Raw genomic sequence first — 17,971 nt, 5'->3', positions numbered from 1 at the left:
ATATGATAAGCAAAGAAGGAATCCTACCAAATTCCTTTTATGACACAAATATGGTACTGATTCCAAAGCCAGAGAGATCAAAAACAGAGAAAGAAAACTACAGACCAATCTCCCTAATGAACATAGATGCAAAAATCTTAAGTAGAATACTAGCAAAGAGACTCCAGCAAGTAATTAAGAAGATCATCCACCATGATCAGGTGGGATTTATACCAGGAATGCAAGGATGGTTCAACATTAGGAAAACCATCCACATAATTGACCATATCAACAGTCTAACAAACAAAAATCACATGATTATCTCAATAGATGCTGAAAAAGCCTTTGACAAAATACAGCATCCATTCCTATTTGAAAACACTGAAAAGTATAGGAATAGAAGGACCTTTCCTAAAAATAATAAACAGTATATAGTTCCTCGTGGGCAGGACGAGCTAACATAATAAAAATGACCATTCTACCCAAATTAATTTACCTATTTAGCGCATACCTATCAAACTACCAAAAAACTTTTTTACTGAATTAGGAAAAACTATAACAAATTTCATTTGGAATAACAAAAGATCAAGAATATCAAGGGAAATAATGAAAAAAAAAATGTGAAGGAAGGGGGCCTAGCAGTACCAGATATTAAACTATACTATAAAGCAGCAGTCATCAAAACAATATGGTACTGGCTAAGAAACAGAAGGGAGGATCAGTGGAATAGACTTAGGGTTAATGACATCAGCAAGACAGTGTATGATAAACCCAAAGAGCCCAACTTTGGGGGCATGAATCCACTATTTGACAAAAACTGCTGGGAAATTTGGAAAACAATATGGGAGAGATTAGGTTTAGATCAACATCTCACACCCTACACCAAGATAAATTCAGAATGACTTGTATATAAAGAGGAAAATTATAAATAAGTTAAGTGAACACAGAATAGTACACCTGTCAGATCTCTGGGAAAGGAAAGACTTTAAAACCAAGCAAGAGTTAGAGAAAATTACAAAATGTAAATTAAATGGTTTTGATTATATTAAACTAAAAAGCTTTTGTACAAACAAAAACAATGTAGTCAAAATCAGAAGGGAAACAACAAATTGGGAAAAAATCTTTATAACGAAAAACTCTGACAGGGGTCTAATTACTCAAATATACAAGGATTTAAATCAATTGTATAAAAAATCAAGCCATTCCCCAATTGATAAATGGGCAAGAGACATGAATAGGCAATTTTCAGGTAAAGAAATCAAAAGTATCAATAAACACATGACAAAGTTTTCCAAATCTCTAATAATTAGAGAAATGCAAATCAAAACAACTCTGAGGTATCACCTAACACCTAGCAGATTGGCTAAAATGAAAGAAGGGGAGAGTAATGAATGCTGGAGGGGATGTGGCAAAACTTGGACATTAATGCATTGCTGGTAGAGTTGTGAACTGATTCAGCCATTCTGGCTGGCAATTTGGAGCTATGCTCAAAGGGCTATAAAAGAATGCCTGCCCTTTTGATCCAGCCATACCATTGTTGGGTTTGTACCCGAAAGAGATTATAAATAAACAGAGTTGTATGAAAATATTTATAGCTGTGCTTTTTGTGGTGGCAAAGAACTGGAAAATGAGGGTATGTCCTTCAGTTGGGGAATGGCTGAACAAATTGTGGTATATGCTGGTGATGGAATGCTACTGTGCTCAAAGGAATAATAAACTGGAGGAATTCCATGTGAACTGGAAAGACCTCCAGGAACTGATGCAGAGCGAAAGGAGCAGAGCCAGAAGAACATTGTACACAGAGACTGATATACTATGGTAAAATTGAATGTAATGGACTTTTGTACCAGCAGAAAGCAATGACACAGGACAGTTCTGAGGGATGTATGGAAAGGAACGCTACCCACATTCAGAGGAAGGACTTCAGGAGGGGAAACATATAAGAAAAACAACTGCTTGAAAGCATGGGTTGATGTGGACATGATTGGGGATGTAGACTTGAAACTACCACACCAATGCAACTAACAACAATTTGGAAATGGGTCTTGATCAATGACACATGTTAAAACCAGTGGAAATGTGCATCGGCCATGGGTGGTGAAGCAGGGGGTGAAGGAGAAAGGAGGAGCATGAAGCATGTAACCATGTTAAAAATGAATATTAATAAATGTTTAAAAAAAACAAATAATGAAGGAGGTGGTGGTTATACTATATGTACTTTGTTCTAGTCAGATAGCACCCATAATGTTTTTTATTCATTTCTGGATGCTACAATTTAAGAAGGTTAAGAATTTTATTGTAGAAGAAGGTGCTTAATGAGAAGACTTGAAACCCTCTCACTTTAGGTTAAATAAGAAAAGATTGGGAGAGGTGCAAAGAGAAGAGTTCATGATATATAAGGTAAAGGTTATATGAACTTATTCTGTATCACTCCAGAGGTCAGAACCTGGAACAACAAGTACAATTTACAAGAAGGCTTAGTATATGGAAGAGGCATTGCACTGCCTCATGAGATATTAAAATTTATATATATTATACGTAATATATATAATGAATAACTTCTTAGTCATGCTTCATTTTTATTCCTATATTGCTACATCTCCTTTGTCAGTCAAACAATAAAAATGGAACTAAATTCAGTTTGATTTTTTAAAATGATTTTTAGAACTCATCCCTTTTAAGATGAGAAAATTGAGGCAAAAATTCAAGTATTTTAGTCTCACAAAAATATTTGCTCCTGGGGCAGCTAGGTGGTGCAATGGACAAGTGCTGGGCCTGGATTCAAGAGGACCTACTATTAAATCTGGCCTTAGATACTCACTGTGTGACCTTGGGCAAGTCACTTAACCTTGTTGCCTCAATTTCCTCATTTGCAAAATGAGCTGGAGAAAGAAATAGCAAACCACTCCAGTATCTTTGCCAAGAAAACCCTAAATGGGGTCACAGAGAGTCCAGCATGACCAAAAATGACTGAACAACAAACTGCCTCAGTGATATTTGTTCCCTAGAAGGCAGTGGGGCAAATGATCAGCTTACCTGTTCCCATTTGCTAGGGTGGAAAATGCTCACAGAAATTAATGGGAAAAATAGTGATTCTTTTTTTTTTAAGACAAGAAAAGAGAGAATGCAAAAAGATTATTAATCCCTGTCAGAACTAAAGTAGAGCTATTTTATAAACAGTAGTACCTTAAAAAAAAATAACAAAAAGCAGCCCACGTGTGGAAAAGCTCCTTCATGGCCATCACTGGTCTCCTAAAAACTTCTACTTTAACTGTAGGGTTTCTAATGTATAGATTATATGGTTTCTCTTTTAATATGAAAATATGGCATGTATTTAATGAATAGCTACACCTATGCTTTACCAGTGCTTTTTAAAGGATGATCTATTTTGTTTCAATGAGTAGCATCCTCTAATTTTTATTAAAATATGTATATTTTAAGAAAGTTCTAAAGTACCATTTCTAAAACTTAGTTATAAATTTATTTTGTCTTTGGTTGCTTTCCTGTAATAACACTAAAGTTAATTAAGATGACTAAAAGCCTCATGTATTATAACTTTAAAGATTGCTATGTTTGATTTCCTGTGGTATTTACACATTACCAAATTAAATGTTCTGGCTCTAATAAACTATGAATTCTGGTATTTAAAGACCTATCTATGGTTATAAGTTTACAGTATGTTGTTCATTTATTTGGCACAAGCTTTGATTTTGTGTCTTTTTAATAATTTGTGATCATTATCTTCCAGGCATTATCATGTAACATACATTTTCTAGGGATCATCATATAACTATATTCTTTTGCAGCTATTATGCAGTGATGTTACTTAGCTACATTGAAATTATTCATTTCCCTTTTCTTTGCAGGAAGTATTGCTTACATGTAAATGACATGGTTGACTTTTCAGTACAATTTGCATTTTGAATTATTTTTCATGGATAAGTTAAAAATAATATTTTAGTGATTGGAAATCAGTTCTAGTTATAATTAAATTCTCTATGCCAAATTTATGTCTGTTATGACTCATACAAGAAAACCTACCCACTTGTACACCTAATAAACCATTTCTCTTAAAAAGGTCTTTTAAAATTGAAGTATGTGTTTATAATGCATTGTGTCCTCTGATCTCAATATTTCACCTTGATCACTGAAAATAAATTTAAAATTGGCATGTACTCAATTTAATGAGAACCATTCAGAGGTCCTAAATGAATAAAACTTAGCTTTAACTATTTCTTAAGTTTTTAATGGAAATTTGTGGAGTTTATTTATAGCATTTGAAGATAGAAAAATGCAAAAGAAAAATATTACATTTTAATTACAAATAGACTTCCCTCTTAAATTGATCATAGAGGGGAGAAGAGCACATGTTGAGTATAACCTTCAAAAAATTTAAGGTGTAGATAAGCTTTTTTTATGAAACTGAAGAGCTAAAGATATTTATGGGCCTTTTTAGAAGGCTACACAATTGTCTGTTTCTAACTCAGGGTGTCAAGGCAAGATGCCACAGTTTCTAGCTATGTTTCAAGTTATGCCTAGTACTACACACTTGATGGTTTGAGGTACATTTTTTTTTTATCTCCAATACCATCTCCTTCCATCTAGCATCTCCGGTATACAGGTAAACTGAAATCTTTCCTGTATTCTATTGATCACACATTGAGGCCACCAATTAAACTTATATTCAGAAGCATAAGACTAGCATAGGTAGTAGTCTGGTTTTTTTTCCCTCACTTGAAGCAAAAAGTGATACCACCTTGAGAACAAGTTAAGCTTCTTCTGTTCATGGAAGAGCCCAACTGCAAGAAGTTACTGTTCAAGTAGTTGACTTCTTACTGCTTACTCTAAACAAGAATTCTTTGGTTCCTTGAGCTTTATGGATGACCATTTTCTGGGGGAGTTGAAGAGAAGATTGTTTAAGTTATACATTGGATTAGGTAGCCTTTGAAACCCCTTCCCTTTCTGAGACTATAATAAAGGAAAAACAGGTAGGCTTGTAATATGAGGTGACTAATGGCAACATAACTGTCTAGTTAAACCGAGTTATCTCATTAGGTGATATTGATATTGGATTCATTTTTAGTTTACCTCTACTATTTTTTTCTAGATCATTAAGAAATAGAGCACTTAGGGATAGTGTTATTGAGGAGTGTTTATATTCCCTAACTATAAATTAATAGATGGGTACTACAAACATTGATGTGAATAGATAGAAGAACTTATTGAAGTGACAGAAGAAAGCAAAATAATATTTCTGGAAGGATGGATGTATACTATGTAAAAAAGGGAGGAAATAAAAGTTAGAAATTTAGGCACAGTTTATTAACATATGTAGTAAGCATTTATTAAGTATATACCATTTGTAAAGTGTTTTGCTGGGTGCTGGCAAAGAGAGTAAATAAACACTGTCTCTTTCCTCATATGGTTTACAGAATGATATCTATATGTCTACCGGAAGGACAAAGAAGTGCTGGGTAAAGTTTGAAGAGAGAAAAGCCATTAATGACTAGAGGAATCAAGAATATTTCCTGGAGTAGGTAGCACTTAAGTTAGATTTTGAAGAATAGAATTTTAGTAGGTCAAAGTGGGAAGAGGAAACAAAACAGTATAAACAAAGGTGTGAAAGTACAGAATATTTAGGAGGTAGGCCTGGTTGGTTGGGTTGAAGAAAAAGTCCAAGGGAATGATACAAGATAAGACTACAGAGCTTTACTGAGAAGACAGTAGGAAATCACTGGAGTGTTTTGACAGAGTAGAGGCATGATCAGATCTGCCTGTGTTAAACTTTAGGGCTAGAAAAATAGAACAACACAGCCCCTGCTTCTCAAGAATTTAGTAACTAATTGACTGTGAGGGGGTTAGAGAAAACTAAGAGATGACTTCCATATTTTTGAGCCTGTGTGAATGACAGAATGAGGATTTCATCAGTGAAAGTAGGGAAGTTAGGAGAAAGGTCAGAATTTGGGAAAGAAAGGAAAGAGGGAGATAATTTAATCAATTTTGGATATGTTGAATTATAGGTACCAAAAGAACATTCAAATACAGATATTGACAAACTAGAAAGGCAGGACTGAATCTCAGAGGATAGATAAGCCTGCAAACAGCTGTGCCTCCATATCTGTTGATTCAGTATCTGGCAATTTAGTTACCCATGGTTAATCACAGGAAAAAATGAAAATTTTGGAAATTCCCAGGGTCGTAATTCATAAGTTTCAAACTATCTGCCAAGTGAGTATAGGCAATAACAGTGATGGTGAACCTTTTAGATACTGTGGGTTGTGCCCTAGCCCCCCTTACCCCACACAGGGGAGGGAAGAAGTTCTCCCATTGGGCTGCTGAGGGAAGGAATGTGTACAGTGAGGAATGTCCTTAGCAAGTGTAGAGAGAGGGAGGGGAGTGGCCCAAACACTCTGCTTCCCTCCAGCTCGGCCACTTATGAGCTGCCCATCTTATCTGCTGTGCACTCCCACTGGACAGAGGGGCAGGGGATGTGAAAAATGTCATCAGACACAGTGGAGAGGGAGAGGGGAGCAGTTCTACCTGAGTCCCTATGCCTTTCTAGTAATGAACTTTGGGGAGGGAAGGCAGCTGCATGCCCACAGAGAGCTCTCTGCAATGCCATCTTTAGCACCTATGCCATAGGGTCGCCATCACTGGGCTATAACATGGTGAAGTCTACAGCCCAATACTTAATTCATCTCCCTTTGTTCCCATACCCACATTCTCATGCAAAAACTTTCTTCCATTCTGCCTCTAGTGTTCTCACTGATCACATTCATAATAGTGCTATCTCAGTGCCTTTGTTTAAGTAAGACCTTATTTACTATAATAATGGCCCAAAAGAGCAAGAGTGGTGGTTCTGGTCGTGCAGTTATGCCTATGTATCCACTAGCTCAGTAATCTGCTGATAGATTACCCTGTAGTTAACAGCAGGCATTCACATATCCATTGGTTTTAGCCATCCACAGGATAGGTCTTGGAACTCTTGATACAGGGACCCTACTCCATATAGCTCTGGGAGCTCTTCATAAAGGTAATAGATGAACCTTTGAGAGTTGTTAGGACATTTCGTCATCCTCCCCCATCTAATTCCCCATTCTTTATTAATCCGGTAGTAGAATAAAGAATGGATTAGAAGAAAAGAGAATGGAGGTGGTAAGATGTATATAAGAGCCTTATAACCAGTTTTCTAGGCAGATGGTAATGAGTGCCTGTGCTAATGGCCATAGAAAGGAATAAAAGGAGAAAAATAGACTTTAAAGAAAATCAATAGGACTCAGTAACTTGTTGGCTATGGGAGATGAAGTAGAAGGTAGAATCAGAGGTGACACCAAAGTTGCTTCTGAAAAAAAGGCAGAAAGAAAAAACCAGTTTGGGAGAGAAAAATAAGTTTACTCTTAGGCATACTGAATTTGAGTTGCTGCCTGAACATTCATTTGGAGGTGTCTAGTAGGGCAATGGGTCTGAAACAGGGAGATCAGAACTAGAGATAAAGATTTGATGTTCATCTGCATTAAAGTGATAGTTGAAGCCCTGGAAGATAGCCCAATGAGAAAGTAATGAGAGAAGAGAGAGAGAACTGAGGGGAGAACCTTGGGTATGCCGATATTAAAGCTAGGGAAGAGAAGAGCCAGAGAAAGAACAATCAGCAATGGGTAGAATGTCATATGGGCAGCTAGATGGCACAGTAGATAGAGTGCTAGACTTAGAGCCAGGAAAACATCTTTCTGGGTACAAATATGGCCTTCAGCACTTAGTAGCTTTGTGACCCTGGGCAAGTCACTTAACTCTGTCTCAGTTTCCTCATCTGTAAAATGAGCTGGAGAAGAAAATGGTAAACTACTCCAGTATTTTTACCAAGAAAACCCCAAAATAGGATCACAAAGAATCAGACATGATTAAACAATAACAAAAAGAATGCTATGTGTCTTGAAGGCTAAATGATGGAATGAGCAACATAACCACAACAAAAGATGGTTTAGCACTGTATAGTTCATGGAAGATGTTTAGAAATCTTAAGAGGTAGCCAGAAGATTGTAAGAAGAAACAACACTTGCATATAATTGAACAGCAGTGTTTAAAATTCTCTATCTTTGTGCTGTATTATAGCAGATCTAGGTACCTTAGCATGGAAGAATGAAGAAAAATTGAAATAAGTTCAGTATTAGCCACCCCAAAATGCAAAGAATAAGCATATTAAGAATATTAAAAATGAAAGTGAATAGAATGTCCTATGCAGATGAGAGAACAGAGGGAGGGAGGCTGAGTAGCAAACAAGAAACAAGTAAAATGCAAATGAAAAGAAAAATATAGGTTTATTAATCTGAGGAAAGTTTCTATTGGGACAATTTTACAGTTTGGTGGGATAAGTGCAAGCTTGGTTTTTATTATTCAGAAGTTGATTCAACATAGCCATGCATAATATATAGGAAACTTCTGTATTTTGGGAATAAATGTATTTACATACCTGATCTTATATTAAGTTTTAATATGCATTAATATCAAGTCTTTCCTCCTCTTTGCTGGAATTATTTATAATTGTTTACAATTTTTTATGATTATCATTTAATAAACATATTTGTCCATTGGATGTTTTCATAAAAATATGGATCTTAATGCCAGTAATTCTCAGATGTATTTATCCAACCTTCTCCTGATCTGCAGTCTCATATCTCCTGCCACCTAGTATCTTGAACTCAATATCCAGTAGGCATTTCAAACTAAAAACAAATGAACAATGATAAAGGGCTAAACAGAATAAAAACTGCTTACCTTCTAATTTGGAGAGAGAATACATTTTCCCTCTGAACCCCTGTTATTATCAGACATGGAGAAGTCCAATTAGACAAGACCTAGAAGTGGTTCCGTTATATCTTAGTGATCTTAAGGGAAAAATGGAAAGAGTGAGGAAGGGAAAGGAAAGATTAAAGAAAATCATCTTATATAATCAGGGTGTGCAAGTAGGCATCTATACAAATAAGGGGAGAATGAAATTCATTCTCATCTAAACTGGCTGAAGGAGGGAAGAGTAATACTCATACATAGTTGTATACAGAAATATATTTCATTCAATAGGGAAATATAAAAAGGAGAAAAAAGGAAGAAATAGAGGAAAGTTAGATTAAAGGAGAGATTAGCCCTAAGCAAAACACATGAAAGTATACAGAAATATTTAAAGCTCTTCTTGAGGTGTTTATAATGGGAATCTGAGGGGTTCCTTATGAATTGGGGAATGGCTAAACTATAAATTCGAAGGAATATTATTGTGCTGTAAGAAATAATGATGGGAATGGTTTCAGAAAAACCTATGGTGACATATGAACTGATGCAGAGTGAACAGAACCATTAGAGGAAAACATTTACAATGACAATTTAGACAACAACCTAAAAAGAATTAGAAACTCTGATCAATAATAGAGAGGTGAAGGACTTGTAGTCCAGAATGAGATGCACAGGCACATACATATACATACATAAAATAACCAATGAATACATTTGTTTTCCTTGACTATGCATACTTGCAACAGAGGTCTTGTTTTTCCTTTATTTTCAATGGAGTGAAAGGAAGAGAAAGAAAATTTTTGTTGATTAAATAATATACATATTTTTTAATACAGTGTAGATGCAAAGTTCCTATGTTGTCTAAATGTCTTTGAGTCCTATTTTTCTATTCCTGAACATTATTTTTAACTATTTCCCTATCACCTTTGAATTGATATCACCAAGTATCAAAGTCAATATTGACTTAATTTGGAGGATCCTATTGAATGTTGAACTGTTTTTCTGCTCCTTTGTCTTCTGCAACAGGTGTGATGATATTCTTTTTGCAAATACTTACTGTGATTTCTCAACTGAAGAGAGCCAAAATGTCCCATGAAATGTTGTTTTTGATTGCTATTAGATTCACAATAAAAACAAAAGTCATGTCAACAAGAATGTATTAATAAGTAAGAATGTATGTGTCAGGTTCTGTGCTGAGTGCTCGGGATATAAAGCCCCAAAATATTCCATGCCTTCAAAGGAACTCAGTTTCCTGGGGAAGGTGATATGCAAACAAGATATATACAGTCAATATTCAACTTTCCAGAGGGCAAAGTTCCTAGAAAATCCATAAAAGTCAAAAACAAATGTTGATACATTGAACCTATGGGAAATAAGGGAATTAGGTCCCCACAACCACCAAAAGCTAATCTTTCACTAGAAATTGCTGAAAGTACACTTTTCTGCATACAGTTCTTTTATAACTAAACATTCATTCTGGTAATGTGCACTTTTCCTAACACAGCCAGGAAGTAAAATGCAGCACACAAAATAAAATTGGGAACATGCAAAGCATTTTTTCACACTAGTAATTCCCTAGATTTCTGTGACCATTCGTGCTAACATCTCAGTTTTAAGGCATTTTTAAAAATTTCAGACAATATTCGATTTTTATAACATGTGAACTCTACAGTTCCATAAATACTGTACATAGCAAGTAAAATTCTTAAAACTAAAACATTTTTTAAACTAAATCTTCCCTTCCACCACATCAGATGGTTTGAGGGCATTTTAAGAGATACCATACTGCTTTTAATCTCTCTACTTTGACTGTTCTCTGAAAACCAACAGAAAGTTATAAAAGTTTAGTTGCTCCTTTCCAATGAAGACCTTATAGGTCGAAAACTTGTACTACACTTTAGGGAGATAATTGCAACATGAACTTGTGTTTTAAAAGACAAACAATGAAAATATGCAAAATATACACAGGGAACTCTTTATTAACAGCAAGGTAAACAAGACCAGTAAAGTGCCTAATACGATACCAACTATTCAATGAACTACTTGCCTGTCAGCCATTTTTCCAATTGGCTGCAATTTCTTTTTTGCCTTTGGTTTTATTTGTAACAAGAATGTCAAAAAATTGAGAAAATTCTTCTAATTGCTATACGTATGCATTGGTCATTAGCCAAAGATCTCACATTTAAACTACAAGCAGTAAGTACTTATAGAAGATCTAACAAACTTCACTATCACTGGAGTACTTTTAGAGTGGTGGAAAGAAGAATTTATTGTCTTAGAGAGAATTTGTTTGCCAGAGATTCTTATTTTATGGCTCAGGTACTTATTCAGAAAATTTTGATAACCATATTTCTTTTTTCTTCTCTTTTTTTAAACCTTTTCTTTCTGTCTTAGAAGGTAGAAGAGTGGGAAGAGTTAGACAATTGGGGTTAAGTCACTTGCCCAGAGTCATGCAGCTAGGACGTGTCTAAGGCCATATTGAAACCCAGATCCTTCCGACTCCAGGCCTGGCTATCTATCCACTGAGCCACCTATATGTCCTGATAATTGTATTTCAGTATAAATGGTTTCCTTTGTAATTGTATGTTACGTATTTTTATTAATTTAAAAACATTCTGAGAAGGGGTCTGTAAGCTTCACCAGATTTCTATCAGAGTCCATGGCACACAAAAAAAAAGATAAGAATCCTTGATTTAAATTTTCCATGAGTAAAAACCACAGGAGATGTTTTCTTCTGGTTCCTTCAAAATTTCATATACATGAAACAAATAATACTCATTTGATATCTTAATTTACCCCCAAAATTAAGTTTTTAGTAAAGAAATACAGTCAAATATTATAATTTTGAAAATAGGTAAATTTTAATAAACTATAGGATATAATTCTAAAACTACATTCAGTATTAACCATAGAATTTTGGCTTTCGACAGAACTTTGAAGCATCTAGGACAAGCCCAGTGATGTTGTATTGACCTTTAGGTCACTCACCTATGTAACAATAAAGCGCAAACTATTATTTGAGCCTGTTAATCCAGTTAGTTTCCTAAAGTGAATTAGATCATTTTAACTGTTAAATGCCATTTTGCCAATGTTGAATTGTTAAATGACCTACTAAATCACTGGACAGTGGGAGTTAAAGTAGTTTTTTGCTCATTGTAAAGGATATTGAAAGAAAAATTAATCAGATTTAAATGAGACTGAAGACAGAATTGGCAATTGAGAGAAGACGTGAGGTGGCAAGAATTGAGTGATAATGCTTAGAAGAGATTGGTGCCTAAAATATTTTCATCAGTCAGTAATATTGTGAGAGAAGCTTTACTATGTAAGATATTTAATTTGTACTGTTCTAGATTTTTAATTTCTCTTTGAAAATAGGAAGTTTCCTTGAACAGCATTTGGGCTAAAGAGAGACTCTTATGTACCCATTGCTCCCATTGCTGGTTACATAGCTATAATTAACAAGAACTATTTCTTGAATTGTGTTCATTCTGATGGTATTCATAAAATTGTGAAGGAAATTAATTTCAAAGTCCATTAGAACTGAGAGAAATTGATGTTTGAAGTAAATGAAAATGGAAAAAAAGATTAGCAAAATATTTTATGTTGGTATTTAGAACTAAAAAATGAACTGTTGAACCTTTTAAGTTGTGGGGAGGGTGCTTAGAATAGCATTGGAAGCCTTTATAAATATTTAAACACCTGCCTTATATTAGACACTGTACTAGCGTCTGGGAGTCCAAAAGCAGAAACCCAACAGTTCTTGTTTTAAAGGCGCTCACATTATATCGGTAGCATATATGCATATAGGTCAAGTAAGCACAAGGTAAGTTAGTGAGGTGAAGGGGTCATGTGAGATCTTGTATAAAGTGATATCGAAACTGAATCATGAAAGGAAATTAATGGAATATATTCTGGGCAATAGGGAGACAGCCTGTTCAAAATTAAAGCGATAGGAAATAGAATGGCATATAGGGAATCTACAGAAGTAATTTGTAAGAAGATTGAAAATGTCAGAGGGGACCAAGTTGTGTAGTTTAGATGCCCGACAGAAGTTTCTATATAATCCTGGAAGTAATATGGAACACTGAAGCTTGTTAAATCAAGGGAGATGATAGGGTCAGTCCTTAAATTGCAAAAGTCACATTGGTGGCTGTGAGAAGGATTGGATTGGTCAGGGAAACCAAACAGGAGACTTATTAGAGAAGTCTAGGTGAGAGAGTTGATGAAGACTAAGGTTGTGGCCATTTGGGTGTGGCAAGATAGGAATCAACTTCAAAAGAGATGCCATTCTAAAATAGTACATTTGGCAGCACCATCAAAAAAAGCCTGAAAAAAGATCCATAAATGAACAAATGAAAAGGAGGCTGCTTGGTGGCTCAGTGGATTGAGAACTAGAGATGTTCAAATATGGCCTCAGACACTTCCTAGCTGTGTGACCATGGGCAAGCCACTTAACTTTTATTGCCTAACCCTTACCCCTCTTCTTCCTTGGAACCAAGACACTGCACTGATTCTAAAATGGAAAGTAAGGGTTTTTGTTTTTGTTTTTTTTTTAATTTTAGGCTTTTATGAAGAATTTACCACACGCCACACACAACCCTAAAAACTGGGAACACAAATACAAAAGAGACATGTCTGTGCCTTCATGAAGCTTACTTTCTTAGAGGAGAGACAAGGCACATGGTGAATTGTGGCCAGGGAATGTGAAGTCTTGTGAATGATGAGTGGAGTAAAAAATTTGGAATCAAGATTTATTCACATCCTGGCACTTTTGATCCTCAGCAAGTAAAAATAGCTCTCAAATTGTAGTCAGGAAAACTGGGTTCTCATTCTGTCTCCTTTTTATTAGCTAGATGATCATGAACATGGTTTTCTTTATCTCTAAAATGAGAGTGATAATTTCATAACTAACTTCACTGAGTAGTGAAGGAAAGGATTTTGTAAGTCTTTAAGAACTATAGAAGCATGAGATATCATTTATTTTATGTAGTACTACACTTGTAGTATCCCCTGTGAAATTCCAAGTGAGCTCTGTACACTACAGGGTTTAGCAAATAAAATTATCCTAAACTAATTAAAAACTGACAACAATTGAATGATTAGTATATTGTCCTTTATTTATACTCATTTAAACTTTTCTATTAATATTTTATTTTTATAGGTACAAGAAAATTCACCAGGGCATAGAGCTGGACTAGAGCCCTTCTTTGATTTTATTGTTTCTATCAACGGTTCAAGATTAGTAAGTTAAATTTTTGTTCATCTAATTACATTGTTTAGTCTTTTGAAAGTCAAGAGTTTTAAGGCTCATTTAGTATTTTTATACCTAAAGGTTTTTTAAAATGTGCTTTTGAGTGTTTTTGGTTTTTGCAAGTTTCTTATTGCCAGATAATATGACTTTACTCATAGACATTCTCAAGTAACTGGTTATTTTCCTTAACATCTTGATTTATTGATATATAAGTAATTTAATTAGAAGCAAGTAAGAAAGAGTGTTCAAAGAGAACATAATTAAAATCACTTGTGAATTTCTTTCCTTTTACATACCCATTGGAAATTCCAGTTTTAAGGCTGTTGTGTAATCTTGGCAAGGTTAGTTCCTGTACCTGTTGGTCCTCGATTTGTTTATTTTAAAGGAGCTCTTTTGTCTCTTGTCCATTCTCTGATGGCCTTCCCATAGTGTTCATTCTTCTGGTAAAATACCTAAATTTTATTTCTATTTCTTTTTCCTCCATCCCTATTATCATTAATTAAACAAAGGTATGGTCAAGAAAGAGGCCCAAATACAGTTATCTCTTGAAAAACAACCTTCTACTATTAAAAATCCCTATTTTAAAATAGATATTTAAAATATTTTTCCATTTTAAACATTAGCGGGACTATTCTTTGGCCTTCTAGACTCATTTTTGTTTTTACCTCTAAAATCTTTTCCCACTCCATCCCTCAATGAAATAATCCCCAGATGACATTGTTAAATGGCACATCTCACAGTTCAGTTAGTAAAAATGTTAAATTTGGGATGGATGTTTACTTGGAAACAGGAGTAGTACTAAAGTATTTTTTTTAACATTATGCTGCCTTCTTCATAGAGGGGAAGGCAAATATTAAGCGAGATTTATTATTAGGTTTTCTTTACTTTCCTGCTTTTTATGAACTGATATATATAAACATTTTTATTCCTTTGTTACTTGTCCTTCCTGCATCTTGATTCTTGAAATGTTTTTTGTAGTGCTATGTGGTAAATAATCTTAAGAAAATTGGTCAACAATTTTGAATTTTATAAAGAAAAACTATTTCTCTTTGTTCACAGAATAAAGACAATGATACCCTCAAAGATCTGCTAAAAGCCAATGTTGAAAAGCCTGTAAAAATGCTTGTCTACAGTAGCAAAACACTGGAGCTTAGAGAAACATCAGTCACCCCCAGTAATATGTGGGGTGGTCAGGGTTTACTTGGAGTGAGCATTCGTTTCTGCAGCTTTGATGGGGCCAATGAAAATGTCTGGCATGTATTGGTAGGTATTGTTTGTGAACTGTCACAGCTGAGCTGTATTTTATACCAACAGTATATAGATTTAGAGGAAGACATAATAGAGCAAGTTTCTGTGGAAGATGCACAATGTTTACTGTATGGAAATTTTTTAAAGTTTATATAATTCTAAAACTGTTCTGAAAAACTGGATTGTTATATTCAAAAGATTGCTTATGCCATTTGTTTTTCATTTTGTAAGAAGACCTACAAATTTTAAAATTTGGAGGATTATGAAATTCAAACATGTTTTGTTTTGTTTCGTTTTGTTTTGTTTATACCAGGAAGTGGAGTCAAATTCTCCTGCAGCACTGGCGGGTCTTAGACCTTATAGTGATTATATCATTGGAGCTGATACTGTTATGAATGAGGTAATATAATGTCACTTGACTTCTGTTACTAACAATGAAGGTCATATATTTTCCTATCAATATTTGACTTCAGAAGTATAGTATTATCTACTTGGCATCTAAAAATTAAATTTTAGAATTCCTCTAGAACCCAGGGCCATTGCCACACCATAGCGAGGCATTGGGGTAATAATTTAGTAGAGGATTCTTTTAAAAATAAAGTATAAAAAGGAAGATTGTTGTGGAATTGGACAGTAGAAAAAGAATACCATTAAAAATACTGACTGCATGGAGTGATCTCTGAATTATGACCCAAAGGCTGAAAAAAGAAATTCTTTTATCAGATCTGGGGAAAGCAGAAATAAAAGGGTTAAGATGGAGTTTGGAATTAGGGTGGCAGCATGTGATAAATAGGGGGAATCATAAGCATTAAAGTGGGAAAAAAGAGAACTGAACAAGTCACAAGGCAAGGGATGAATGATAGTGAAAGTATACAATCCTTTTCAAACCCTCTTTTATGACTACAGTGACACCTTCTACAAACTACTTCTCTTCAACCCTTTCCAAATCTACAATTATCTCTCTCCAAAATCATGCTTAAATATTTTATGTAAAACCCAATTTCTCCAAATTTGAGAGGTAATACTTCTTAAACTACAGAGGTATCATTTAAGAAGTTATTGTCCACATATATAATTGTTCAAGAGTAACATTGGCCTCTGATTGCACACAAAAGCATGCGTACCCTTTTCCTAGGAAATCACTGACAATTTGAAAACATGTGACATCTGTATGCTACACTGTGGTGATATAAAGGCATTTAGTTGTCTCCTGTGCATTCTTTTTCAGTCTGAAGATCTGTTCAGCCTTATTGAAACACATGAAGCAAAACCATTAAAACTTTACGTGTACAATACAGACACTGATAACTGCCGAGAAGTGATAATTACGCCAAATTCTGCATGGGGTGGAGAAGGCAGGTAAGGTTAATTAATCCAAAAAGTTATAGCTACTTAAACTTTAATAAATGGCTTCTTTATTGCATCTTTTCTATTTTTTGAGTGAAAGATAGAAAGGAAGAAGTAATATACATGATTTTGCCCAAACTAGGAATCTATAATATAATCTTTTTATATTTTTAGTTATTTCTTAGGTGCTTTAATTATGTAGGAATATACAGTGAATTTAAGCATTTCTTTTTACTCCAAACCATGATTATAGTTTAGTGCAAGGGTTGGCAGCATTTCAAAAGCAAGGTCCATGCCTTGTTCTAACATGGTAAGGAAAGTGCTTTGGTCCAAGTGCCAAAGAGTGGGTGGATGGCATCCTGACTTGCTTAGGCAATGGTAGAACCTGCAAACTGGATAGTTAAGAACTCTTCTCTCCATCCTTCCCCCTCCCCCCTCAAAGAAAAAGGTCATTTTTTTCATATTTCCTAAAATTCAACAATTCCAGGTAAGTTCCTTTTAATTAATGAGAATGTAATTTAAATGCAAATACTTCTGGGAAAACTATCAGTAACTCATACATTAGTACAAATTAACTTAATTAGCTTACTTTGGGGAGGTTTAATTTTGAGTAGGAAGGTGAGGGGGAACCTAAATGTAGGACATTCCTTAATTGTGAGAGGAAATTTTGAGCAACTAGAAGTTAGCACATTGGTGGGGTATTGGATATCAAAGGATAAGGAAGAATAGTTGTCAAAATTTACATCAGAGTACCAGTGTTTTCTCTAAATGCCAGTGGACATTGGCTTTTCTCTTTAAAAAGTGGCAGCCCAAGAAGTAGTGGCCTTGAGGTTCCACCTGCCCATTATCCTTAGAAGAGGTCCAGTGGGGCAAGTGCATCTCCTGCTTACTGATTACTGGAGTCATCTAGGAGTTGGAATAAAGCCTATTCTGTGGAATGAAAAAGGTTTCCTGTCCCATGCCTCTACCCCGTCTTCCAATTCTCCCTGATTTCTATTTAAGAAATTCATTCTTCCTTTCTTCATTCCTGCTTGCTGAGCTTAATTAATGATAAAATAGGTAGGAGCTTAAGAGAAGCTTTGCAGAAATGGGCCCAGTATAGGGGTAGGGAACTGTGCATGAAAACCATTTAGGGAGAGCTTTAGAAGATACTAAATATAAACATGCCTGCTACTAGATTTTGTCCAGATTTTTCATTGACCTTTGTCTTGGGAATTAGAGCATCAGTAAGTAGTGACTCTCAAAGTGGTATTGGGAAGACTCAAAGTCTCAGTGGCAGCAGCCATCCTACTGCACTGGAAATTGGTCCACATACCAAAGTATATGTCTGTGCTTTTACCTCTGGTTTAGTGAAATCTTCTAATT

At 34.9% G+C, this 17,971-nt stretch overlaps 1 protein-coding gene across 1 annotated transcript in view; it reads left to right on the top strand.

Annotated features, from left to right (window-relative positions):
- Nucleotides 1-17,971, top strand: part of GORASP2 (golgi reassembly stacking protein 2) — a 46,068-nt gene that overhangs the window by 15,085 nt on the left and 13,012 nt on the right. Inside the window, exons 2-5 of the mRNA XM_044669802.1 lie at nt 13,922-14,002; nt 15,071-15,274; nt 15,573-15,659; nt 16,488-16,618. Of these exons, the coding sequence (XP_044525737.1) occupies nt 13,922-14,002; nt 15,071-15,274; nt 15,573-15,659; nt 16,488-16,618 (503 nt within the window). The remainder of the gene's footprint in view (nt 1-13,921; nt 14,003-15,070; nt 15,275-15,572; nt 15,660-16,487; nt 16,619-17,971) is intronic.

Source organism: Gracilinanus agilis, chromosome 3 (genome assembly GCF_016433145.1).
Source record: "Gracilinanus agilis isolate LMUSP501 chromosome 3, AgileGrace, whole genome shotgun sequence".
In the NCBI taxonomy this organism is placed as follows: Eukaryota; Metazoa; Chordata; class Mammalia; order Didelphimorphia; family Didelphidae; genus Gracilinanus; species Gracilinanus agilis.
Note: the sequence above shows the minus strand (reverse complement) of the source record. Positions and strands in the feature narration are given on the sequence as shown.